The sequence below is a fragment of the Hoplias malabaricus genome, chromosome 1, assembly GCF_029633855.1.
Source record: "Hoplias malabaricus isolate fHopMal1 chromosome 1, fHopMal1.hap1, whole genome shotgun sequence".
Classification (NCBI taxonomy): Eukaryota; Metazoa; Chordata; class Actinopteri; order Characiformes; family Erythrinidae; genus Hoplias; species Hoplias malabaricus.
Genome location: NC_089800.1, coordinates 27,302,567 through 27,329,172, shown reverse-complemented (window position 1 = coordinate 27,329,172; position 26,606 = coordinate 27,302,567). Strand labels below are relative to the sequence as shown.

At 39.1% G+C, this 26,606-nt stretch overlaps 1 protein-coding gene across 1 annotated transcript in view; it reads left to right on the top strand.

Annotated features, from left to right (window-relative positions):
- rxfp2b (relaxin family peptide receptor 2b) overlaps positions 1-22,701 on the top strand; it is a 56,322-nt gene extending 33,621 nt beyond the window's left edge. Inside the window, exons 10-18 of the mRNA XM_066679709.1 lie at positions 5,348-5,419; positions 7,984-8,055; positions 8,164-8,235; positions 9,628-9,699; positions 10,462-10,533; positions 11,731-11,960; positions 15,979-16,389; positions 19,705-19,920; positions 22,086-22,701. Of these exons, the coding sequence (XP_066535806.1) occupies positions 5,348-5,419; positions 7,984-8,055; positions 8,164-8,235; positions 9,628-9,699; positions 10,462-10,533; positions 11,731-11,960; positions 15,979-16,389; positions 19,705-19,920; positions 22,086-22,348 (1,480 nt within the window). The 3' untranslated portion in view covers positions 22,349-22,701. The remainder of the gene's footprint in view (positions 1-5,347; positions 5,420-7,983; positions 8,056-8,163; positions 8,236-9,627; positions 9,700-10,461; positions 10,534-11,730; positions 11,961-15,978; positions 16,390-19,704; positions 19,921-22,085) is intronic.
- The last annotated feature ends 3,905 nt before the right edge of the window (positions 22,702-26,606 follow it).

Below are 26,606 nucleotides of genomic sequence, written 5' to 3'. Positions count from 1 at the left end.
TTTAAAAGGAAATTTGAGGGTTACTTGCTGCTCTTATGTAGAACTACTCTTATGTAATACTCTCCTTTGAAAAAACTGTGGATACCTGAAGGGGGAAAAAGAGTAAACTGTTTCAGCAATCTTCAGAATTAGTCTTCTACAGCTGATGAGCCATCTGACAATCCTTTAAAATGGCATCATAATAAAGCCTCACGTGGCAGCATGTTCAAGGGCTGTGTCTGAAATGGTTCACTCCTTTACTCTTTCATTAACAGATGCATAGACTGTTCTGTATCTTACACTAAATAAGGCACCAGTGAGTGAAACTACATCAGAATACAGACTTCAAATGCTACCTGGCACTAGAAACTTTTAATAATCTGACATTTTGTGACTATTAAGAATCATTGTATACGCTAATCCAACATAACATTACGACCACTTCCTTGTTTAAACTCACTGTCCATTCTCTGAATTTCACTGACCAGGGGAGCCCTTTGTAGTTTTATTATTACAGACTTTAGTTCATTTGTTGCTCTGTATACTTCATTTTCCACTTTCACCTTGTTCTTCAGGGCGGCACAGTGGTGCAGCAGGTAGTGTTGCAGTCACACAGCTCCAGGGGCCTGGAGGTTGTGGGTTCGATTCCCGCTCCGGGTGACTGTCTGTGAGGAGTTGGTGTGTTCTCCCAGTGTCCGCGTGGGTTTCCTCTGGGTGACTGTCTGTGAGGAGTGTGCTGTGCTCCGGTTTCCTCCTACAGTCCAAAAACACACGTTGGTAGGTGGATTGGCGACTCAAAGGTGTGAGTGTGTGAGTGAATGTGTATCTGTGTGTCTGTGTTGCCCTGTGAAGGACTGGCGCCCCCTCCAGGGTGTATTTCTGCCTTGTGCCCAATGATTCCAAGTAGGCTCTGGACCCACCGCGACCCTGAATTGGATAAGCGGTTACAGATAATGAATGAATGAATGAACCTTGTTCTTCAGTGGTCAGGACCCAAAAAGGGCTCCCACAGAGCAGGTATGCAGTGACACTGACATGGTGGGTTGTGCTTGTACGGGTGGATCTGGGTTTTTAAACACCTCACTGTCCACTCTGTTAGACACACCTATCTTATTGTAGCCTTGTAGATGTAAAATCAGAGACTGTAGCTCATCTGTTGCTGCACAGTGTGTGTTGTCTGTCCTCTAGTCCTTCTTCAGTGGACACAAGACATGCTGTTGGCTGGATGTTTTTGTTTGGTAGACTATTCTCAGTCCAGCAGTGACGCTGAGGGGTTTAAAACTCCAGCTGCACTGCTGTGTCTGATCCATTCATAACAGCATAACACACAAGCACCATATCAATGTCACTTCACCACAAAGAATGATCCTCAAAACTCTTCATAATCTTTGGAGCATTAGGTGTACCGTCCAAGTACTGGCCAGGCCCAGTGAATTTACATACTGTGGTGTTCAGGTCCTCTGGCAGCTGGTATGTCTAGCTATGTTATTGAACATCAAACTTATTCTAATGGCTACTATTACATCCAGATTCCCATTATATTTATATAAAAACTGTGGAAACCTGTTATGCCCCTTATTTATTGAACCTGAGTGTTTTGTTACTTTACATTGACATTCAGACACTTTTACTTTTCAAACTCAGTTTCATTAATGACAACATGTTGCCAGTATATCCGCTAGTGGCAGTCCTTTATTTTTTGGAGATGTTAGCCTCTAAGAGTGAGAGAAAGAGACAGTGACATATCTGTCATGCTCTGTCACAGAACCTAAGGTTAAAGTTAATCAGTTGAATCTGACAGAATATGTGATTAAAATGTGATTAAAAAGTGATTAAAATGTATGCAAATTTATGGAACTTAGCGTGCATCTATTTTCAGATGCATCTGATTTTACACTGCACTACAGCTGGGATTTAAAATGCCTACCAGAAATGCAAACAGCACTACAAAATGACACTTTAAATAAAATACCAGACAGTGAGTATGGTCCCAGAGAGCAGACACATTTGGGCCTATTATGTCCCACTTTTGGAACTTACGGCTCATTTATGGCACTGGCACATGTAGTGTGAGCCGGATATGGGCTGACTCTCATGAGCCAGGCTTGATATGTTTTACGGCATTCTGTGGGCCCGACTGTCCACAACACACCTGACATCTGGCCCATATAAGGTGATTGACCTGTGGCTGAGTTGAGGCAGCCAGACTCCCTCTGAGTCATTCTAGGCCAAACATGGACCATAAGAGGACTGCACATTCTCCATATTTGGGCCAATAATTCATTGCTATCTGGGGTCTGAATTCAGATGCAGTTAAGATATCTAAGGCCTGGAAGAGCCTTGTCATGAGCGATCATATTATCAGGTGAAACACTTCCTATGTAGAGAGTTCACTAGGCTTCAGATGGACTCAATATATCTAAATATTTATAGACACTCTTTAAAACTATTCAATTCAGATATGTATTTTTAGGTGTTCCCGTTGCTAAGACAGGTGTTCGACTGTGCTCAGTTTGTATAGTCTCTGTAAGAAAGTAGGGAACTAAATGGGATTCTCTCAAACAGATGCACATGAGGCTTCGTTCACCATACCCAATGCCAATTGTTAGGTAGAGGGTTATAAACCTCCCCAGCACATGGCTGTAAAACAGTGGAGCTGTTTTAAAGAGAGATGGAGCATCATTCAATACTATTTTGTTTGGGACATTATAAACATTAAGGAGAGTTAAATGATGTTAATGGTGATATTCATGAATTTAGTCCAATACATTTTTATAGAGAGAATGTTTCCTCCCATTTGTTTGTGCACTGAAAAAAGGTTCAGTGTTTGTACACACACTGCAAATGTTTAAACTATTTGCCTTGGTCCAAACAAGCTCAGAAGCTCCCCACCTCTGTGGCTCACACAATCGTAGTCAAGAAACAGCATCTGGAGGCATTTGGACCATGGAAACACCTCAGAATGTTGTAAATCTTGAAAAGAGATTAGGATGTTGGTGTATTTATGCTGATCATTCTTGCTTATTTTTGATGTTACATATATATTACCTAAGGGTTAACTGACTTCAATTTTGGGAGACTGCTTACTGCGTGAAAGTAAACACAGACTTAAAGCTACACAACTAAACAACTCAAGTTACAAATGTGTTTCTGTGGTAATCCAAACAGTGAATAAAAACTTACAGACAAATTAAACTTAAAAAATAAAAAATGAACAAGCTTCTTCCTAAAAACATGCCATTCCACTTTAAGAGATGTGCAGCTTCTGAACGAACACCAATGGCAATGGGGAGTTTGTTTTGTTGTAGGAACAGTAGTCCTCCAGAGTCGTTGATGTTGCCTTTAAGGAGTGTCCCTCCATAAGACGTCTCACTTACACATGAAGGGCATTTCTATTGACTAGAGACAATGGCCAACTTTGGGTCTAACTTGCTACTCCTTAGCAGAATGAAGAAGTTGCCGTCACCATAGTTACTCATTAACCCTTTCCTCACTGGGCTTTGCCGTATCCTTAGGTGATAAAGCAAACCATGTGTTTTGTGTGTGATGCTGGAACACTGGGTTCTGGTGTGTTGGTTTCAGTTTGCCGCAGTGTCTGTGTTGGGGCATTCAGAGATGAGACATTGTGAGTACTCTCCCCACTGCTGTCCAGCCTCCGAACATAAATCACATCAAGCCCAAAGCGTTTTAATGGACTCTAAACTCCTTTAATTGAACAATTAAACCTGTGTTTACATTATTATTTTTAAATGATGGGCCTGCCGAGTATATGTTTTTGATAGTAATGACTTTTCCTCGTTAATTTAAATGAAACATGGTTCACTTGCTTTGTTCCTGCTCTGTAATTATTTTTTTTTACTTCTTGTTATTGACCTCATGTTTAGCTTTTATGGACAAAGGTTTATGAGCACCTACTCATCCAGCATGTTTTCAGAAATAAAGGGCATTAATAGGGATTTGGTCTTTATTACTAACAGCCTCCACCCGTCTGGGAAGTTTTACACTAGATTCTGGTGCATTGCTAATAGGATTTATTTGCATTCAGTCATATAAACATTAATGAGGGCAGGCAATGTTGGATGATTAGTCGTAGATCACAAACCACACTCCAGTTCATCCCAAATGTGTTTTCTATCACTGCAGAGAACAAAGCCCAATGCTGGGGGCTGCTTTACATCTCTAACTGATGCTTCAGACTTGGTATGAAGACCTTAAGCTCAGCAGTGACATTTTGCAGGTCATCATTCAAAAAGCGAAATTACATCATAAGCTCTTCAGGGTTACAAATGTAACCCTTCACTGCAGTGACATAACAATAGCCGCTTTCGTTTTATGAGAAACGCAGTTTGATGGAATCAGTTTTTATAGATCTTTATGTAGGATTATGTCAGCTGTCATGAAAGATTTACTGTGACTGTCAGGACATTTGTGGTCTATGTTGCCCTGAAAAGCTTATGGATTATGTAGCTTTATGCAGCTTTTACACAGCTCAAGGTTCCGGAGTCTCGGGTTCTGTCTGTGAGGAATTTGGTGTGTTCTCCATGTCTGTGTGTGTTTCCTCTGGGAGTTTCGGTTTCTTCACTGAATGTGGACTAGCTGTGTGAAATTGTCCACAGGTGAGAGTGTGTGAGTGACTAGGTGAGTGTGTGTGTGTGTGTGTGTGTGTGTGTGTGTGTGTATGAATGACTGAATGAGTGTGTGAAACTGTCCACAGGTGTGAGTGTGTGAGTGACTGGGTGAGTGTGTGTGTGTGTGTGTGTGTGTGTGTGTGTGTGTGTGTGTGTGTGTATGTATGAATGACTGAATGAGTGTGTGAAACTATCCACAGGTGTGAGTGTGTGAGTGACTGGGTGAGTTTGTGAAACTGTCCACAGGTGAGAGTATGTAAATTACTGGGTGAGTGTGTGTGTGTGTGTGTATGTATGAATGACTGAATGAGTGTGTGAAACTGTCCACAGGTGAGAGTGTGTAAATGACTGGATGTGTGTGTGTGTGTGTGTGTGTGTGTGTGCGCGCATGTGCGTGTGTGTGTGTGTGTGTGTGTGTGTGTGTGTGTGTGTGTATGTATGACTGAGTGAGTGTGTGAAACTGTCCACAGGTGTGAGTGACGTTGTGAGTGTGTGAAATTGTTCACAGGTGTGAAAGTTTTCAGGTTTCAGGTAGGCTCTGGACCCACTATGACACTGAACGGGATGAATAGGTTACAGACAATGAATCAATGAATGAATGTAAGCTTATGAATGGTAACTTACGCTGTGGTACCACATACGTTTTTTTTTTTCACTGTTTGCCAATATCAAGTATTACAGCCATTAAATGTTAAATAACAAAATAAATAAAACCCCTTAAATCATTTTTTCCTTTAAAGGGACTTTGAAGGGAACCATCTCCAGAGGCTGAACTACTCGACCCTGCTCTCCTGTGATGAGCTCACTGTGCTGTGAGTAAAAAGAAGACAAACTGTCAGAAAATGGAAAATTAAGGAGCTTGAGGGAAAAGAGGAGAGAGAAATTAGGCCCCTGGTGTTCTTTGGAGAGTGGGGAAAAGGGCTCTCAATCATCTGATGGATTGGAAATGTATTGATTGAAATGAGAACTGATACGGATATAAATAATAATAAAAAAAGAACTCAAATAGAGAGTTATAATGTGATTTATACACACATAGGTCACTGGTATGGATTAAAGGTATTATCAGGAGTTTGTCCCTCTTTGCTGCAGTAACACTCTATTCTATGGAAGGCTTTACACTACACAATAAAATATTATTATGAAGATCTGATTGCAGCCATGAGAGCCATGGTGATGCATGGTACTTATGTCGGATGATTAGTTCTGGATCACAAATGCCACTCTAACTTAAGCCCAAAGGTAACACTGTTTCAGTGCAGGGGTCTTTATACTCCCCCAACCGACATTTTGTATTAAATATAACAACCTTAGGCCCATGCTGCTCCAGAGTGGCCCATTTCATTTCATGCTTTTCTATGGAAACTATAGCTTTGTGTGCAACAATGAATGTCTGTGTCCACAGTGGGTAGACCTTAAAGCAGCTCGTTTCATTTATGATTTGGCCAGACACTGTGGGACAGCAGTGCAGCATGATTCATAACCAGATTTCTTTGGATTACAAATAGCATTTTTGACTTTGATTTAAGGAAAGTTTGCTGAAAACAACAGAGCATGGTTTTATATCATCTCCCTCTGGACGGCAGGATGCTCAGAGCAGCTCTGTTCAAGCATGTCCCGTAAGAGAGCTCATAAGCAAAGCATGCTGGGCTATGAAAAGCTGGATTCTGGAGGACAGAAATTCAGTCCAGACCAAAACAATAAAATCAAGCAGATCCTTCAGTGAGTAGAATGAGCTGAAAGCTTTGACTGGCTGCTTGACTGATCATCTTGTTGCAGGATTTTGATTCTCATTCTAATTAAGGTCTGACACCAGACTAAATCAATCCAAAGAAAAAAAGGCAAATATATTGAATATAAACACTGTTAAAACAAACACTGCCTTTAGTAAGCATGTAGAAACATAACCTCTCATACTATCCTCCTTACTGTGGGAAAAAAACATTTAGATTCTTGTTTAGGCTGGTTTATTAGGCTGGTATTATTTATTGCCCTACCTGTACATATAATCAGTTTTCAGTAAGTAGCCATTCCTTGATTAAGGAATGTAAGCACACTTTTGCTTAAAAAATTAAAAAATGCCAAAAATTGACCTCTGTGTCACCTCATGTGCGTTTATACATTGAATGGGCAACCCTTATTACTTATTATTAGTAAAATAAAAGAAATACAACACAGCTGAAACCATATTTGTGCGAATTCTGATCAATGGGAAAGTTATTATCCCATCCCTAATGACAAGGTGGTTATGCTGTTTATTTACATAGTATAAACACAGGGTACACACATACACACACATTTTTTGTAAAATTCAATGATAATATGAAGAAGAATCTGTGATGTGAACATTCCCATGAACTTTATTTATCAGACAAAAGCATCAGGTGTAAATGCCATTGCCTGTCATGGCGGGTGTGTGTGTGTGTGTTTGTGTTAGGGGGCATGGCGAGTATGCGTCATCTTCTACAGCATGATTGACTTGCACTTATGTGTATACACCATTAATGTGAAGGTCCCTACTGGGATTTTAGCGAGACATATGCAGACATCAAAGTGAGGTTTCCCGGGAAATTCATGGTTATTGCAAGACAATGACAGGCCTCATTTTGCACGTTACAACACGGTGGCTTCATAGACGAAGAGTGATTGTGCTAGACTGACCGCCTTCTGTCCAGATCGGTCCCTGACCATTGATTATACACTACCTGAAGTATTGTTTCAATCAACAATGGGCAATATGTCTGCAACAGGTAGTATCCCCAGTTCCCAAATGATTAAACAGTGTAGTTAAAAGGCCCATGTCACAACATTTTGTATTATGTTGCAGGTATAAATTGCTATATATGTTTGTTTACAGAATACAACAAAGTTGATCAGTGAAAGCACTAGTGATATTTTCTATTTACATCTGTCAGTGAAAGAAAAGTTCAAGAGAAATAATAAATCACATATTTTTTTGATTGTATAGCGTTTTACAAAATGTCCCAACCTTCCTGGACATAGGGTTGTAAAATGCCACATGGTACGCTCTATTGTTTTTTTTTTTATATATAAAAAAAATCTGTTTAGTCTTTTAATGTATTAAGTGTGCACCAGGGTTTAATTTAAATACATTTTTAAAAAGCTGGATGTTCCCAGCTTTTGAGCAGTGTATTACTTCATAAATGGCAGGTCTAATATTAATAAAAGAAAACAACATTTATTTTAGTCTGAAAATATGAAAATGTGAAATTCACCATATTGCCTTTTACAACCTGAGCACTGTCATCAAAGTCTTAGGCCTCATAACACGGCGTAATTATAGCATGAGCCAAAAGGTAAATGCCTTGCTGTTGGAAGCTGGTGATTTTACCCCCATTTGCTCTGTTTTCTCCAGATCGCTGCGAGCCAATCAGATTAAGGACCTGCCGGAGAACACGTTCCAGGGGTTGCATGTGCTGGGAGAGCTGTGAGTGCTAACATGAGATGGTTTTCTGCAGCCAGATGTTCATATTGTGGGTATATGAGCCGAAAGCAGGCTTTCTTTACTGATACATATGTGCCGTGGCTTCTGCAGGGACCTCTCCAGGAATCAAATAAAGGAGTTACCAGACAATATCTTCGAGGGCCTCCTGTCTCTCCAGATACTGTGAGTTTTTATTCTCGCTTTGGCTCACCAGCCAAATTATTATAACCACCTGCTTAAAAAAAATCAGCCTAAAGATTAAAACCCCCGACAGATGACATGAGATAACCCTGACTATCTCAATACAATGGCACCTTTTAGGGGTGAGATGTATTAGGCAGCATGTGAACAGTCAATTCTTGAAATAGATGTTGGAGGCAGAAAAAAGTGGGTGAAAGTAAGGCCCTGAGCTGCTTTTGTTCACCCCTTTCACTCCTTTATGTCTTGTTTGCCCATGAATCTGATGCAAGTTCACCATTTCAGCTTGGCCTGTATGATATGATGTGTTCATCATTACAACACACTCATACCAACGAATACATTTACTCTGCTCATCAGTGAGCCTTTCCTAAACTGAAGTGAGTGTGCTAGAACAGATAACCGTTCAGAGGCGCAGTGTCATGTTTGGGGAGGTGCTGTGGGGGATACACAGCTGGCACTAAAAAAGGGTGGATATCATCTGTCACTTTACTTTAAGTGTTCGTGTTCTGTAACAGAGCCCTCATTTAGATTCTCTTCACACATTAAGCTTTCAACTGACTTTAAATGCTAAGAGAAGCAACATAGCGCACCTGGAAACACAGACCATCTCTACTGTGCTATGTTGCCTTGAATGAAAGAATTCAAGAGTAGTGTGTGTGCTTTTGTTCATGCTTCCAGTGCCATGTTGCTTGCATGATGTGGCAACAATTGGCTAAATCCCTGAGTGGCAGAATAAAAGGCTAAACTTAAAATGTAATTTTGCTGTTTGCGTAAATATTAGAGCTGTAGTCCATCTAATAATTACAATTACCGTTTTTGTCGAGATACTGCCATAGAGCCATGACTAAACCTCAGTTCCAAAAAAATATCTGCAACATTACCTGAAAAAACAAATGAAATAGAAAGCAGTTATTAGGAACTTTATTTATTTGAAACACATGAGTTTGGAAGGGCACCCCTCAATCGGCGGGAGAAATTGGGGGCTAAGGGAGTGAAGAAAGAGTGCTGTCTCCTCCCTCAACATCCATAGCTGAGGTGCACTTGAACAACTGGTTTTGAACATTATGCTGGCAAAACTTAAGGTGTCCCTTCAAACCTTCAAAAATTTAACTTAAGTGTCTTTGGATTCTATGTTGTAATTTAGATGAAAGTGAATTTACATATCATTTCTTTTTGTTTTCATTTGCATTTTCATGTATGTATTTGGAACTGAGATGTGTATAAATGCTCACTACTGTTTTTTGATGCATACAAATTTCCAACTTTGTAAATTAATAACCGACAAATCAACTGACCCTTGAAATATGGTACATTTATTAATCGTCTCAAATGTTTTAATCATTCCTTTGACTTTGAAACTGCTCATATTTATAGGAATCTGTCCCAGAATCCCTTGAGCCACATCCACCTGAGCCAGTTTGATCACCTCACTCAGCTCCAGTCACTGTGAGTAAACACTCAGCATTCGTACTCAGGTTTCAGGACGCACTCTGGTTTTTAATTGGTTTGATTAAGGAGCATTAAGAGTTTAACATCTTACACTGTGACATGTAAATGCTGAACTGTTTTGGATGTTTTTGTTTTACTGTTTTAGCTCCTAATTTTTAAGTGTTGCCCTGTTGATAAAAATGTATTGCATTTCTGACTTTCAGAGGAATGGACCAATAGAAATGGTCCTAACTTGTATTGCAGTTACATTAACAGAGTTTAACGACACATTGTCCTTCTTCTGTAAGGTTACCATTGCAAAGGCCAAAATGTTGTAACCACATGCTCCTTCAGCATGGGTAGTTTGTCCTCCTTCACTGTTCTGGGAAGATTTCACACTAGATGGAACATTTCTGTGAGAATATTAGTTCTTATTCTCTTATTGTTGAGTGATTAGTTCTAGATCACAACTAATATTATCCCAACCACTCCAACTATATAAAGAATTTAGAGAACACAGTTTCTCTGCTCCACAGCCCAGTGTTGGTGAATGGAGCCTTTATATTCTCTGTGTGATGCTTGGCATTGGGCATGGTGTGTCTAGGCTCATATGCACAACTGAATGCCTGTGTCCACAATAGATGACAGAATTAAAAAATTGTTGAGGGTGTCTGTAAATGTTTGGGTATGTATTGTATGAGACAATGTAAAATATGTCGTATTAATGTTCAATAAAACAGAACTGTTGGATCATTACTGACACTCTCATCTCTTCCACAGAGGCCTGGAAGGGGTGGAAATCCCGAATATCCAAACCCGCATGTTCCAGCCCATGAAGAACCTCTCCTACATGTAGATTTCTCCTAATACTGCTATTCTTACATCTTTAACACTGTGCCAAATTCAGAAGCCAGCATGTGCCAAATTTATTCTGTGTAAATGACACAAAAGCCTCAACAACAAATATCATATCAAATACATTATTGTAGCTTGTTTTACAAAGATATTTACAAGTATGTGATACTACAACTTTAAAGTTCAGTCTGGGAACTTTTCTGCAGATTCTACTCCTCAAAATCCAAGTTAATCAGCAACACATTCAGTGTTAAATATCCAATGCCAGTCCATAAGCGCTGCAAACAGGGCCTAGCCTGCTCTCTTCCAACCAGTATTCACAATATTTATTTTCATATCATATATCACCCCATATCAAAGTTTACAGTCTTTACAGTGGGGTAATACTTAAACACAGAGAATAGAGACATATCTACCACAATTTTACTTTTAGAGTGTTACAAAGCTTTAAAGTCTCTCTGAAAGTTAAATACACAAACAGACAATCAAGGACAGAGAAAGAGAGAGTGAAAGAGAGACAGATCTGCCAGATCAAAAACTCTCTGATATAACATATAGCATAATCATCAAGGTGAAACAGAAAAGTAAATGTAACTTTTCTGCTGTTTTTTTTTTTTTTTCCTTTTTGTTGTGCCTTGATCATGAGTTTGCTTGAGTGCATTTTAAAGTGAAGTTAAAGTTTTAGAACTGAATTATCCTCCATGAGAAAAGACATCAGATGAACCCTTACTCTCCATCTTTGGCTTAGGGTTAGGGTTAAAGTTAGTGCATTTATTTAAGCTTTAGCAATAATAAATAATAAGCTGCTCTTTTTTCTCATCACTGAAATTGTAGTACTATAATGTATATATTTTTTGTTTTTACAGCTATGAATTGTAGGTTTACTGTTTATAGTGATGGACTAGCAGAGCTAGTGCAGATATTTAAACCAAATGTCCACATTGTGACTTTTAAATAAGTCATATCTGCTCCCAGAGCGATGTTGTTGGTCACAATAATGGCAGTACAATTAGTAGATACCATGAGCCCTTGCTCCTAAAGGACAGAAAATACAAATACCCTCCTTTCAAACTGAATAAATCAGAAATCCAATTTGAATCAGATGCCATGTGACATTTTGACCGTTCTGTCCTTCACAAATCAGAGAGGACAGCAAATCTTTTTGCGTAAAAGCCTGCTGTCCTCTTTTCTCAGATACTTTAAGAAGTTCCAGTACTGCCCTTATGCGCCTCATGTGAGAAAGTGTAAACCCAACTCTGATGGACTCTCATCCCTCGAGGACCTGCTGGCCAGTGTCATCCTGCGCGTGTCCGTATGGGTGATGGCCTTCATCACTTGCTTTGGGAATCTCTTCGTCATCGGCATGCGGACCCTCATCCGTGCAGAAAACAACCTGCATGCCATCTGTATCAAGGTTTTGTGCTGTGAGTACCAGAGGTACAATCTCTACTCTGCCAACTGTGCTTTTACATCTGCTTTTATTGCCCTCATGGTCAGTGTTGAAGGCTCAATGCTATTGCCTACTCATAAAGTCGGAACATTGCATATTGCCAGAACTACCAGTTTATTTTTTTCCAGGGACCTTGTGTAAAAATGAAAATACTCATCCCAAATGTACTAGATGGAGCTCAATCTCTGGAGAGAACACAGTTCCATTGCTCCACAGTACAATGCTGGGTACACAAGTGAACAGTGGGCACATCTTAGCTGAGTATACTGCATAGCTGAGCGCAGCTGAGTATACTGATTAACCTGTAGAATATAGTTTTTGAGGGTGTGGCCCAAGGCGCATGAGGGCAGGAGTGGTTTATTGGCGTGGCCTAGGAATCAGCTGATACCCTACACTATGTTAATTGTATTTCTTCTTGGCCTGCAGACAAGAAGTTGTCATTTTCTAAACTGGGGCTAAGTGGTGTGCTACCAGGTGGTCCTGCAGGTAGTGTTGCTGCCACACAGCACAATCAGTTAGGAATTGAATGTGTTCTCCCAATGTCTGTGCGGGTTTCCTGTAGGTGCTCTGGTTTCCTCCCACAGTCTAGAAATATATTCTCATAGGTAGATTGGTTGTGTGAATGTGTGTGTGTGTGTGTGTGTGTGTGTGTGTGTGTGTGTGTGTGTGTGTGTGTGTGATGCCATGTAATGGTCAACATTAAAAAAAAAACAATAAGTTCTTCAAGTTTTTCTCTTGGCATTTGATACAATAGCATTATTCATGAAACATCTGTTCTCGTTTGAGTAATTTTTGCTTCAGTATATGACACAACAGATAATAAATTTGCTGAGCTTATTCTGATCTAATATCATAAACAATACAACTTTTCCATCAATGAGCCTTGGAACATTGGAACGTCACATGAAATATAGTTCTCTGCAAAGTCTTAGGCACCTATTATTATTATTATTATTATTATTATTATTATAATTATTACTATGTAAAATAATGTATCTTCTCAATAAGTGTGGTGCTTGTATAAAATTGTATACAATTATAAAAAATACCAAAACATGAATACAGTAAAGGGTTTTTTTATATAGTAGATGTGTTGTGAGTGAGTATGGAGAACAAAGTTTTTTTTTTTCCTGATGTTCTCCTTGATCGTATGGATTTGTTAAATCCACAGCACACTTGATTCAACATAATGAAGTATTTTTTAACCGGAAAAACTAGGTATTAAATGAAAATCTCAAATAATACTGGACCGCCACGAGGAGAGATGTGAAATGGTTAAACCAAAACATTCACATGCAGAATATCACTGCTGGTCATAAATAAATTAATTTGTTTGTTAATCTTAATATTACGGCTTTTAGTTTGTTTGCTTATTATTTGAGCAAATAAACTGTTACTGCTCAGATAAATAGGTTTTTATATTTCATTTACTCAGGTGCCTAGTCCTGTTTTTTACAATCTTTCAAAGTCTATGTTAAAAACAGATCCATTATCTGATATAGCTTAGTGATAACATACTATTGCAAATCTGATAGCACTTTTCCACCAAAATAACTCTGGCTCTTGAACCAATTCCTGTCCTGATTCTTGGAACCTTGGTTCTTTCCAGTGAACCGTCCCACATTTCTACATGTTTAGAGGGGAACCAAGGATATGTCATCAGCGGAGGGTGTCGCTGTAGCTGAATACAGCACCAGAGCCAGTGATAAACTATTAGAGTCATAACTGAGTCATTTTTTATTCTTTGTTTACCATGGAGTCAGATCAGAGTGAGATATGTGTTCACTGATGCTCTATTTTTAAGGTGGTCCAGAGTTGATAAGATAATCTCAGTGTTCACGACACGTGTTAGTCATGAATTAATTTTGTGAAAGAGCCGACTGTGGAGTGCACCTCTGAGTTATTTTACTCCCACAATGCCTCTTGTGCTACATGCTTCATAGAATTATTCTCGAGGTCCCTGTAATTATTCTTGAGGTTATTGAGCCGTACTGCTGGGGCACCAACACAATCCCACCATCCTCTTCTCTCGCTCTCTCTCTCCCCATATTCTCACTCCTTCTCTATCCTTCACTCAGGAAAGATTTCCTTTGTTTTGGGCCATTTTCCACATATTTTGAATGGCTTTTGAAATTTTGAATGTGACACTGACCATAGCGTATTTCAGCTATAAATGCAGTTATACCAGAAAAGGAAGGCAAATAAAAATATCTATCTCATAAGAGTACTGCGTCATGGCTTTGCATAGGATTTAGGACTGAGATATCAGGTTTCAGGGCTTTTAAAAATCTGTCTGTCTATGCCAGGAGGTTAGAAGTGTTTTTGGACCTTTAAGCTGAACAGTGATCCAAAGCATGAGTTCATCTCTCCGGTCAAAGTTTTCCTGTAGCCAGCCCAGTGAGTTCAACACAGGCCTAGCTCTTAGTGGATGAATAGCTTTCTGTATCCACAGTAGAAACCTCTGAAAAAATGTCATATTTGTTGCTGTTAGTCAGCTCATCAGTTTTAGTCTAATCTCTAGTCTTCAAGATGGCAAGAAAAGATTTATCTCTAAACTGAGATTGTGGCCATGGGTTATTAATGGTTAGTGATTTGTAGATCTTAGAGAGACTTACGCATCATTCTGAAGCCAACACCATGGTCATTTAAGGGTATTTTTCTGGATCAAAGCTAGATTTCACAGTGAGAAATGAACCAGAGATTGTGTACTAAAGATATTTAAAACATGGTTGCCCCATTTTAGGGACCCTCTCTATGGAACATAAACAGATTCATTCAGACACTACAATCAATTTGATTCTCCAGTTTATTTGAGTAGGAATTAATATAAAAAAAATGAATGTGTAATAAATGCAAAATCCGAAGTATAATAATAATAATAATAATAATAATAATAATAATTCATGTTTAGTGGTCTTAAAAATTACTCATTGGTCCTTATAGAAAGGGTCCAGTTTTATGCATATTAAACAAAACACACTCACACACACAGATGTTAAATTTTAAAAACAAACACATGTATAATTCATATCAAGTCCAGAACTGATGACCGTGACACTGTGTGGGGTTTGAATCAGAGCTGAGAGCTAATTCACTGTGAAACATGGGCTGACAGCAACACTGAATAGCATATTTTCAGCCATTCTTAGCATTACAACCTCTCTCTCTCTCTCTCTCTCTATATATATATATATATATATATATATATATATATATATATATATATATATATATATATATATACTGAATTTTGTAAGGGTTGGTTATTTGTGTACAAATTAGGCTTAGCTCAAACTCCTCAGAACACCAGTGGGCTGAGTTTCAGAGACAGAGATCAGCTCTGTCCCAGGGATTCTGATCATACCTAAGTAAAAGTAAAATGAAGAACAGTCCCACATCTATTCCAGTGGGGTTCTTACAGAGCAGGAACATTACAGGAGAGCTCAAGCAGCTGTTATGTTACTAACCAGAGGGAGCACGATGTACCAAACTCAGTGTTGTAAATAGTTCACACGTCTTTTCCAGACATGTTCTTTTCTTATTTTCATCAATGGCATGGGTCAGAATAAAAGAAACCCTCTGATACACTGTAAACAGTGACCTTCTAAAAATATCTTGGCATCTTAAAAGGGACATATTAAACCCCCTTTTCACAAGTTAACACCTCCAAAAGTTCATTCCCTGGGGTCTTAATAATACATCTGTCACCTGCTTTGGTCAAAATACCACAAGGATCAAACCCCACAGCAGCGTCATGCATTTTCGCTCTCTCCTGATCCAAGTCAATTCCAGACACATTCAGTGTCTATACTGTTTGAGGTCATGTGAATTATGAACTTGTGACCTTGAGGAAAAAAACAGGTAACAAGAAAATCAAAAACATAATCTCAGTACAGCAACAATACAATTATAATGTTCCAACAGTTTTTCTGGACTTCCGCACCATTTGACTTTCTGGTTCCCCAACTAACTCCATGCTAATCCTCCTGTAGGTGCTGACTGTCTGATGGGGGTGTACCTGTTCTTCGTAGGGGTTTTTGACGTTAAGTTCCGTGGCGAGTACAATAAGAATGCCCATGTGTGGATGGAGAGCATGGAGTGCCGCATCATTGGATTCCTGGCCATGCTGTCATCCGAGGTGTCTGTCATGCTGCTGACCTACCTCACCCTGGAGAAATTTCTGGTCATCGTGTTCCCCCTCAGCCACCTGCGTCCAGGCAGGAGTCAGACATTCTCGGTGCTGGCCGTTATTTGGCTGCTGGGGCTGTCCATCGCTGCCGTGCCTCTGCTCAGTGAGGAGCACTTTGGAAACTATTACGGCCGTAATGGGGTCTGCTTCCCTCTGCATTCCGATCGCATTGAGAAGCCCACCGCCAGGGGATACTCCACCGGCATATTCCTGGGTGAGTATTGATTGTGTTGGCTGTAATACATGGTGTCTGTGAAAAGTTTAGGGACACAGGGCCAATATGTTTTCAATGTTCAATAACACAAGGTCTGAATCAATCTTTGGCATGGATTAAATTTCAACATGCTCTTAGTCATTGTTAGTGTCACCAACTTCCTTCACAAAAGACAGTATACTTAAAGTTAATTTTATCAATTGAACATAAGTATATTTACCAAGTGCGCTTACTGTAGTGAGTATACATATATCCATGTACGAGTAGTAATGTATACTTGTAAGTGTATAATTTCATTACTTTTTGAGACTAAATTGGCCCACGTTTTCTTTTATAAAGGTATACTTTTGGTGTAAGAGTAGTACATTTTCTGTACACAACAATTTAAATTTAAGTTTTATACCGCAACTAAAAGTAATAAGCTAGGTGTATGTTATTACTTACACACTTCTGTCCCACTTAACATTGTAATGGATTATAATATAATATGACTGTTACAGTACTCTCAAACCTAACCAGGTATCAGGGTGGAAACAAATTTGACTAAAAGTTAATTCCTGGTGTTACTATACTGTGTATGAAAAGATATGAGTATCTGGCAGCCTTGAGTGAAAAATCTGCCTTAAAACTTTCTCTAACCCTAATGTTAAAAACAATCATGGATGCCCTGCAAACTGCAAATTGTGTTCTTTAAAAGAGTTCAATATGTTGTTCTGTAATTAAAAATATTGATTTCCTGCGGCCTTTTCACCGTCCCCATTTTGTTTGAAAAGAATCTATTTAGGCCAGATCTAGCCTTTATACATAGAATGACACTGAGAAACAGTTAAATGCAGGGGCTATGTACACCCTAATAATTGTCAAAGAGCTGCTCAATGCTAAGAAAATATTTGCAGGTGGTATTTCATAATTTAAAAGTAACCCTGGAAAATTTATATTTGAAAAGAAGGTAACGTGACTCCCTATGTTAATACATTAGATGAATGGCTGAGGGCAGCACAGTGGCACAAAAGGTGGTGTCCCTGTCACACCGTCAGAGTCCTAGAATAGGTTTCAGCTGCACATCATCAAGCTCAATGCAAAGTGTAAATGGAAAAGAATGTAAATAAGTGTGAAACTGTGGAACTGTTCTATTAAACAGTTAGTAAAGGGTTGGTTTCCTACCCTCTTCCAGATGTTACATAGTGCCGTTTCTGCAGTGCTCAGCCCAGAGTAGCAGTGACAGAGATTCTATTATCCCTATTACAGCTGAGTAGGGCATCACAAAGAATTTGAAGATGTAATTTTAGGGTAAAAATATTCCAAAGTGTTCATTTAACTCCTCACACCAACCGTTTTAGCATTCAACCTAAAGCCTTCCCAGAAAGGTAGAAGCTGCTACCACTGCAGATGAATCTAAATACTTCGAAAGAGATTTTTTTTTTGCTTTCTGTTGAAAAGTTACCATTTTGGAGACACCAGATTGTGAGCTAATGAGGATATTGATTTTTCTGTAGGGTTCTAAAAGAAGGGAATGAAAGGAGAGATATTATCCTCTTATCAACATGTGCCTGTTATTACACTGGATTGTCATTGTGGTGCTAATGTGTGGAAATGGCTGTGGTCATGCTGACACTGCCCACAAATAGAGGCTCGTATTTACCGCAGACACATGAGCCTTGGTTTAGTGTGTGATGTGAATTCACATGCTGTAATGACTCCACAGTATAATGAATCCACAGGCAGAACATCACTAAAGTTCCCTCTGTCTCTTGGTTGATGTCATCTGTTTGTTTCAGCTCCGGCACCTAACAGCCTCGAGTAATGGAAATAGCATTTTTTTTCCCACTCAACTTTAATTTCTAAATAATGTGGCAAAAAAAAACCCTTTCCTAATTCAGAGGACATCCGATCAAAACATCATACAACACAGCCCTATCTTATGGAATGGGATTTTTTTTTTCAGCCAGAAATTAAATTGATATATATTGGGTTTCCTCCGGGTGCTCCGGTTTCCTCCCACAGTCCAAAAACACACGTTGGTAGGTGGATTGGCGACTCAAAAGTGTCTGTAGGTGTGAGTGTTTGTGTGTGTGTGTGTGTGTGTGTGTGTGTTTGTGTTGCCCTGTGAAGGACTTGCGCCCCCTCCAGGGTGTATTCTCTCCTTGCACCCAATGATTCCAGGTAGGCTCTGGACCCACCGTGACCCTTACAGATAATGAATGAATGAAGTCATTTTTGTTAGATAGTGAATTAGTTATGGTTGCGTTCTTCTTTGGGAATTAACAGCAACACATGGAAACTCATTACTAATGATTGAGGTGTTAAGGTGTCCTTCATTTGGATTGACCAGTAGTTAATGAGTAGTTATTATGAAGGAGACATAATTAGTATTTAGTTCTCCAGGAGCTATTTAAGACTCAGTAATTCTTGTTTAGTTAAGGGTTATTTGGTTCACTTACCTACAAAGTAATTAATCAGTTCTCACTTGTAGTTAATTGCAGTGATTTACAATACTGTGCAAAAGTCTTAGGCACCGAAGATGATGATTATGATGATGATATTTATTATTATTGTTTTTATTGTTATTATTATTTTAATTGATCTTCTCAGTAAAAGTGGTGCTTGTAAAGGCATGATATATATATATATATATTTACAATAAAACTTAAATACAGTCAAATGTCAAATAAATGGATATTTTTTCTTTATAAAATGTAGACATGTGAATATGATGTTTGCTCCCAGATGTTCTCCTTGATTGTATAGATTTGTTAAATCAACAGCACACTTTATTTAACACAATTAAGTATTTATTAACTGTCACACAGCTCCAGGGACCTAGAGGTTGTGGATTCGATTCCCGCTCCGGGTGACTGTCTGTGAGGAGTTGGTGTGTTCTCCCCGTGTCCACGTGGGTTTCCTCCAGGTGCTCCGGTTTCCTCCCACAGTCCAAAAACACACGTTGCAGGTGGATTGGCGACTCAAAAATGTCCGTAGGTGTGAGTGTGTGAGTGAATGTGTGTGTGTGTCTGTGTTGCCCTGTGAAGGACTGGGGCCCCCTCCAGGGTGTATTCCCGCCTTGCGCCCAATGATTCCAGGTAGGCTCTGGACCCACCGCAACCCTGAATTGGATAAACGGTTACAGATAATGAATGAATGAAAAGTATTTATTAACTGGTAAAGACTGCAAAGGGACTTGGAAACCAACACATTCACACACAGAATATCAATAATTAATGTAATGTAATGTTTTTTTTTTCTGTGTTTCAAGGTGAGGTTATATTTATATCAGATCTCTCCCGCTCACTCTCTGGTGTGTTTTTGTGAGTCCAGGACTTAATCTGGTGGCCTTCCTCATCATCGTGGTCTCCTACTCCAGCATGTTCTACTCCATCTACAAAACCGGCATCAACACAGAGCTGCGAAGCCGGCTACACAAAGACGTGGCTGTGGCCAACCGCTTCTTCTTTATCGTGTTCTCTGATGCCCTCTGCTGGATCCCCATCTTCCTGGTGAAGATCCTGTCTCTGCTGGAGGTGGAGATCCCAGGTAAGAACAACTGGACTAAGCTTCACTGCCCAAAAGTCTGGACATTCGTTAAGACTGGGAATATAAATGAGCATCCTTTTGTGTGTTATGCTCATTTTAAAGCTCTTTAGCTCCTCTAATCTAAAGTTCTGACTCAACGGAAAATGAGCGGAAAGGGCAGGAGCATGTTTTCATTGTATGTTTTGTAATAACATAATTCATAGAAGCTGTTTATTACAGAATAATCAACCTTAGGAATGCCATATATTCACTGGACTAAATTAGCAGAAATAATTAGCGCTCAAACCGCTGCGCTTCTTAATACACATTTAGTTAAAAAAAAAAATCAGTAAGTGCTTTTAATAACAGTTTATACAAATACATAAATTTATTAATTCAAGCTTAATATAATATATAATAATTTAAAATCAAATCTTCAAACCCTTTCATGTAGAAGCAAGTCATGCCCATGACTTTTATTTTCAGGAAAGAGGAAATTATACCACTTTTTTTTTTTTTTTTGGGACTGAAACTGATATTGAAACTTTTTATATCAGATCTGATACCAATATAATGAATATTTTAAATATAATCTTTTAAATGAGCTGTTTTCAATGAAAGCACTCATAAAATGAGCATATAACAGTCTCATCTCTCTCATTTTCTTATCCACAAAATCTATTTCAGTGACGTGGTTATGAATGAGTCAGTCTGGATTAAGCTGGGCTGCCAGCCAGGCCAGGCCTGGTCATCAGGGAACTGGGCTTGTAAATGGAAGGTTGCTGGTTCGATCCTCAGAGCCGTCAGGTCATGACTTTTAGTTTGAGCAAGGCACCTAACCTCCAACTGCCCCCCGGGCACTGTGGCTAGGGAAGCCCATGGCTCTGGGCATCTGTCCCCTAGTGTTCACTTGTGTGTATTATAAAGTGAGCCAATAAAGTGATTTTAATTCTAATTCTAATGTGGTCACTGCACTAGAAGGTTTTGGTAAAAAAGAGAGCTTACTGGTCAGTCTACGTCCCCCCCATCACCTATGGTCATGAGCTCTGGGTAATGACTGAAAGTACTGGGTGTATTCTCCATGAGCAGCTCCTTCAAACTGAGAGGAGACAGCTGAGGTGATTTGGGCATCTGTTAAAGATGCCTCCTGCATGTCTCCCACTGGAGGTATACCACACATGGCCAACTGGAAAGAGGACCAGGGTTACACCCAGGGCATGCTGGAAGGATTATAGTTCCTGGCTGGGCCTTGGAATGCCTGGGGGTCCCCCAGGAAGAGCTGTGGGAAGCTGCAGGGAACAGAGTTATGCCTGGGCTTCTTTAGCTTTCCCTGTCTGCCTCTATGACCCTGAAATGGATTAAACAAACAAACAAAAAAAAGATGATAAAGATTATAATTACGTTGGTTATGAATGAATAAATGAATTAGTACATGCATGAATGAGCATTTACGAGTTTATGCTAAATCTAAACAAACACCTCTCAGTTCTGCATGAAAGACACAGCTAACAATATCATGTCTCAGTGTGAGTAAGTGCTAGTTCTGAATAGATGTGTTACAGGATTGGATCAGATTAAATATTTTGTGTTTTCAATATTTGATTCAGCATTTGAGGCTTATGTTCATACCAGATATCACATCAGTACCCTCTCAATTCCCAGTGAAAACATCAATAATTATTCCTTATGGATTTCCAAAATTTCCAGACTTTTTTCCCAAAATAATATATATTCATTCATTCATTCATTATCTGTAACCGCTTATCCAGTTCAGGGTCACGGTGGGTCCAGAGCCTACGTGTAATCATTGGGCGCAAGACAGGAATACACCCTGGAGGGGGCGCCAGTCCTTCACAGGGCAATACAGACACAAACATTCATTCACACACTCACACCTACGGACACTTTTGAGCAACGTGTGTTTTTGGACTGTGGGAGGAAACCGGAGCACCCGAAGGAGACCCACGCGGACACGGGGAAAATAATATATATATATAAGTGCTTCTCAGGATAGTAGAAGCTCTCCCTGCAAATGAACTCCTAGTTAATACACTAGATTTCAGAAGTACTCTATAGGGCTGCTGTTCAAATTTTGGTCGTATATTGTGTTCAATTCTTATGAATTCATTCTTCTCTATTCTGTATTAAGTTGTTTTCTGTCTTTCTTTTGCCTGTTTCTCTCTAAGGAACCATCACATCATGGGTAGTGATCTTCATCCTGCCCATCAACAGTGCCTTGAACCCCATCCTGTACACCTTGACCACCAGCTTCTTCCGCGAGCAGGTCGAGATGCTTCTGTGCCAGTGGCAGAGGCACACGTCCCTCAAAAAGGAACGCAAGAGCTTGACCACTTCGGTCATGGATATGGACCACTCTCAACGGCAGTACTGCCCACATGGCTTCCTCCCACGGACGTCTATTTTAAGCATAAACGCCTCCTTCAGATAAACCTTGGGGAAGCAGGGAAGTATGCTGATATTGCTTGACGTTACCAGCTGGTCATTATGGACAAGGACGCTTGGTTCTAGAAGTGGTGCACTGATGCTGTGCCTTGGTCCGATTTTGTCTGAGGTGCACGTAAGAGATGAAATTCAAGAGACAAGTTCATCTCAAGGAAAGAACTAATAGGTCTTCTGTTGGCCTGGAGATAAACAGACACCTCCACATAGCAGAGGACTTGAGTCAGCAAGTCGGGCTTGTGACTCAGACTCATGACTAGACTCTGACTCTAGAACAAAAACTTGCGAAAGTTCTACCTGAGCATAAAAGCCTTTTAAAAGTATTGCATTGGGACCACCGACATAAATGTAGTAAATAAATAAAACCATTTGTTTCCAAAGTTCCAGGTGTTAATTTGCTTGTTAGCTTGCTATGTACATGAACATTCATTAAAGCACTGCTGTTCTGAAACTTACAGCAGCATCAGGTTCAATACAGCTAAAAATCTTCATTTCAGTGGATAGAACAAAGAGCTACACATTGCTAAAGGAAAAACAGACAGAGAACAGCTTGAAAAGTTTGGCAAGATTGAAGCAAAAGGCATTTATACTAGCTAGTACACAGTTGCCTCTCTTCAACAGTAATAGGTAAAGTTGCAGACTAACCTTTTTGGGGTTTTAGTACATAATGAATGTCCGTTTAAATTTTAGCTGTTCATCATGCTAGTTAGTATGCTTGCTGTGGCCTTATCTGTAGCCAGCTATGAGGTCAGCAAGGTCCAGACCTTGGTAATTTTTTAGACCTAAAAATAATATTTAAAGCTAATTAAATACAATGCTTTACACACCCTTGTGAAAACAAATTGTGCTGAAGTATTTATATACTTAACATTAACTTGGAACCATTATTTCTACTAAATCACAAATAGTATGTTATTTAAATTATATTAATTTAAACTTACAGAGTATACTAGTCATATGTCATATTCTCACCACTCTTCTGATAAAATTAAACATTTTCTCTGAGCTGCCCTATTGATCTCTTAAAACATATTAAAAGTTCTTCATTCATTCATTGTCTGTAGCAGCTTATCTAGGTCAGGGTTGTGGTGGGTCTGGAGCCTACCCGGAATCACTAGGCACAAGGCAGGAACATACCCTGGAGGGGGCGCCAGTCCTTCATCTTCACTATATATATATATATATATATATATATATATATATATATATATATATAGTCACTAACAATAGAAGCAGTAAAACAAAATAAGAATATATATAGTACTGCTAATTACAATACTTGTAAATAAAAAGTTAAGGACAGCTTGTGGTCAAATGATGTTGTGAACTGTCAAAAATGATCCATGTTTTTGAACTGAATTAGGTGAGCGGTGAAAATAACATGACTAATATACTCAGTATATATTGAGTGTAACTTAATAATTTAAATTACATATTAATAGTGATTTATTACATAACAGTTGTTCTAAATACATTACTAAGGTGCATCAGCATAATTTAAGTGTACTTTCTGTTTATCACAAGGGCAAACTAACAGTGGACAACTTCTTCTAAGAAGTTTCCTAATTCAGTTTAGACTTGTTACTTAAGTATCTGTTGTGTATAAGGGAGGGTTCCAGGGTAACCCCTGGTGTCATCAGAATTTCCACTGATAATAACTGTAATTTTGTCATGGAGTATGCAGCACTGCAACAGGTTGCTGTGTGTAAAGTAATAGGCTACATACCATTTACTAAGACAAAGCAATGATTGTTTTGCTATTATTATATGTAAGAAATATTTAAAACAGTAACTTACTAAAGCATCTGGAGATAAGGGATCTATATAAAACGCTAAGCATTTGTACTTAGGCCATGATGAGGACTAAGCTATTTCATTATTATTAATACGTTAGATAACATTAAAAAAGCAACTTAATGTCGTAGACAGCCTAATGGCATCGTAGAAAAAAAATGTTATAATTTAACCCAAGGTTATAACAAAATTCTCTACTAAAAACTCAAGAATCAATTCAGACACGGTCCTCAGGACCTCAGAGACTTTAATCTTAAACTTATCCAGACAAGCTCCAACACACAAAACTCAAAACAAAGTGCTTTCCTATAATGCTTGTGGAGACTTGAGAATACAGTGCTTAGAAATCTGAGACCACGCCTCAGTACAGAATCTCTCCAGAATTTCCAGGGTTTTGGGTCAAGGACTGGAATGGCCGTGCCAACATCTTGATTCTGTGGTCATTGAAGGATATTCCAGCAGATTTGGATGCAAAATCAAAGGATCAAACCCTCATATACCCCAGTGGCTGAACACTTGACTGAATTGACTAAATAGACTTATGAATGTTAGTGACTCTCAGCTTTACCAGACACAATATTGGGGATATATAATACATTTTCAAAAAGAGCTTCAGAAAACCATGGCTATTCACAAACTGTAAACAGAAGATGTCAACAGTGGAAAGTGCTTTACTACTGATATCTTGGGTTGTTTTTCAAAAGCTTTGTAGTGTCAAAACCATTGTCAAATGTTATTTGTATTTAAACCCTTTTGATGATCTGAAGACCATAGTCAGAGATGTGTGATGCTCTGAAACATAAGATTGGTGGCCTGCTCTTCAATGGTCAAGACTCCATAGGACCGCCACAGAGTTGTTACTTATTAGCAGATCATTCTCAGTGCTGCAGTGACACTGATGTGGTGGTGTGTTAATGTGTGTTTCTCTGGAATGAACGGATCAGACACAGCAGTACTGCTGAAATTTTTGAACACCTCATGTCTTTGCTTACTGTTTGCCTTTATTACAGACTCCAGCAGACATGCTATAACTTTTTTGAATATACTTGCAGGTATATTTTTTTTACACAACTCCAATTTTCAGTCTTAGAATTTTGTTGTATTTTCTGCTTCTTCTGATACAAGTGACATATCCATTGATGGTTAGATATGGGCTCTTGGTTGGCCAGGCAATTGGTCAGAGAAAACCAGTAGAACATATATATATATATATATATATATATATATATATATATATATATATATATTTTTTTTTTTTTTTTTTTTTCCTGATAGAGGCTTGCTGACAGCTCCACATTCACTGTAGTGTATTCACTCATCTACCTTTGCACAAATATGAATTTGAGTGACATCCTGCTCTTAATCTATAGGGTTTAATATGATGTCAACCCACCCTTTGCAGCTATAACAGCTTCAACTCTTCTGGTATAGCTTTCCACAGGTTTAGCAGTGTGTTTATGGAAATTTTTAAACATTATTCCAGAAGCTCATTTGTGAGGTCAGACACTGATGTTGGATAAGAAGGCCTGACTCACAGTCTCCACTGTAATTCATCCCAAAAGTGTGGTATTGGGTTAAGATTGGGACTCAGGCCAGTTAAGTTCTTCCACCCCAAACTGATTCATTCGTGTCTTTATAGACCTTGCTTTGTGCACTGGTGCACAGTCATGTAGGAACAGAAGCCATCCCCAAACTGTTCCCACAAAGTTGGGAGCATGAAATTGTTCAAAAACTCTTGGTATGCAGAAGCTTTAAGGGTTCCTTTCACTGGAACTAAGAGGTTGAGCCCAATTTCTGAAAAACTAGTCCACACCATAATTGCCCCTCCATCGAATGTTACAATGGGCACATTGCAGTCAGACAAGTACCGTTCTCCTGGCAAAAGCCAAACCCAGACACGTCCACTGGATCACCATACCGAGCTTTTCTGCCATGGAAACCCATTGCATGAAGCTCTCTATGCACTATTCCTGAGCTAATCTGAAGGCCAAATCAAGTTTGGAGGTCTGTAGCAATTGACTCTGCAGTTGGTCAACGACCTCTGCACACTATGCGCCTCAGCATCTGCTGACGATTCTCTGTCATTTTACACAGCCTACCATTTTGTGTCTTACTTGCTGTTGTTCCCTATCACATACACTTTGTTATAATAACACTGACAGTCAACTAGAAAATTTAGTGTCAAAGAAATTTAATGACAGGAATTGTCGCACAGGTGGCATCCAATCATGGTACCATGCTGCAATTCACAGAGATCCTGAGAGCGACCCATTCTTTCGCAAATGTTTGTAGAAACAGTGTGCATGCCTAGGTACTTGGTTTTATACACTTGTGACCATGGGAGTTATTGGAACGCCTGTATTCTATTAATTGGATGGGTGAGTGAATACATTTGGCAATATAGTGTATATTTAGCAATATAGTGTATAGTGTTGACACAAGTTTCCTTGTCA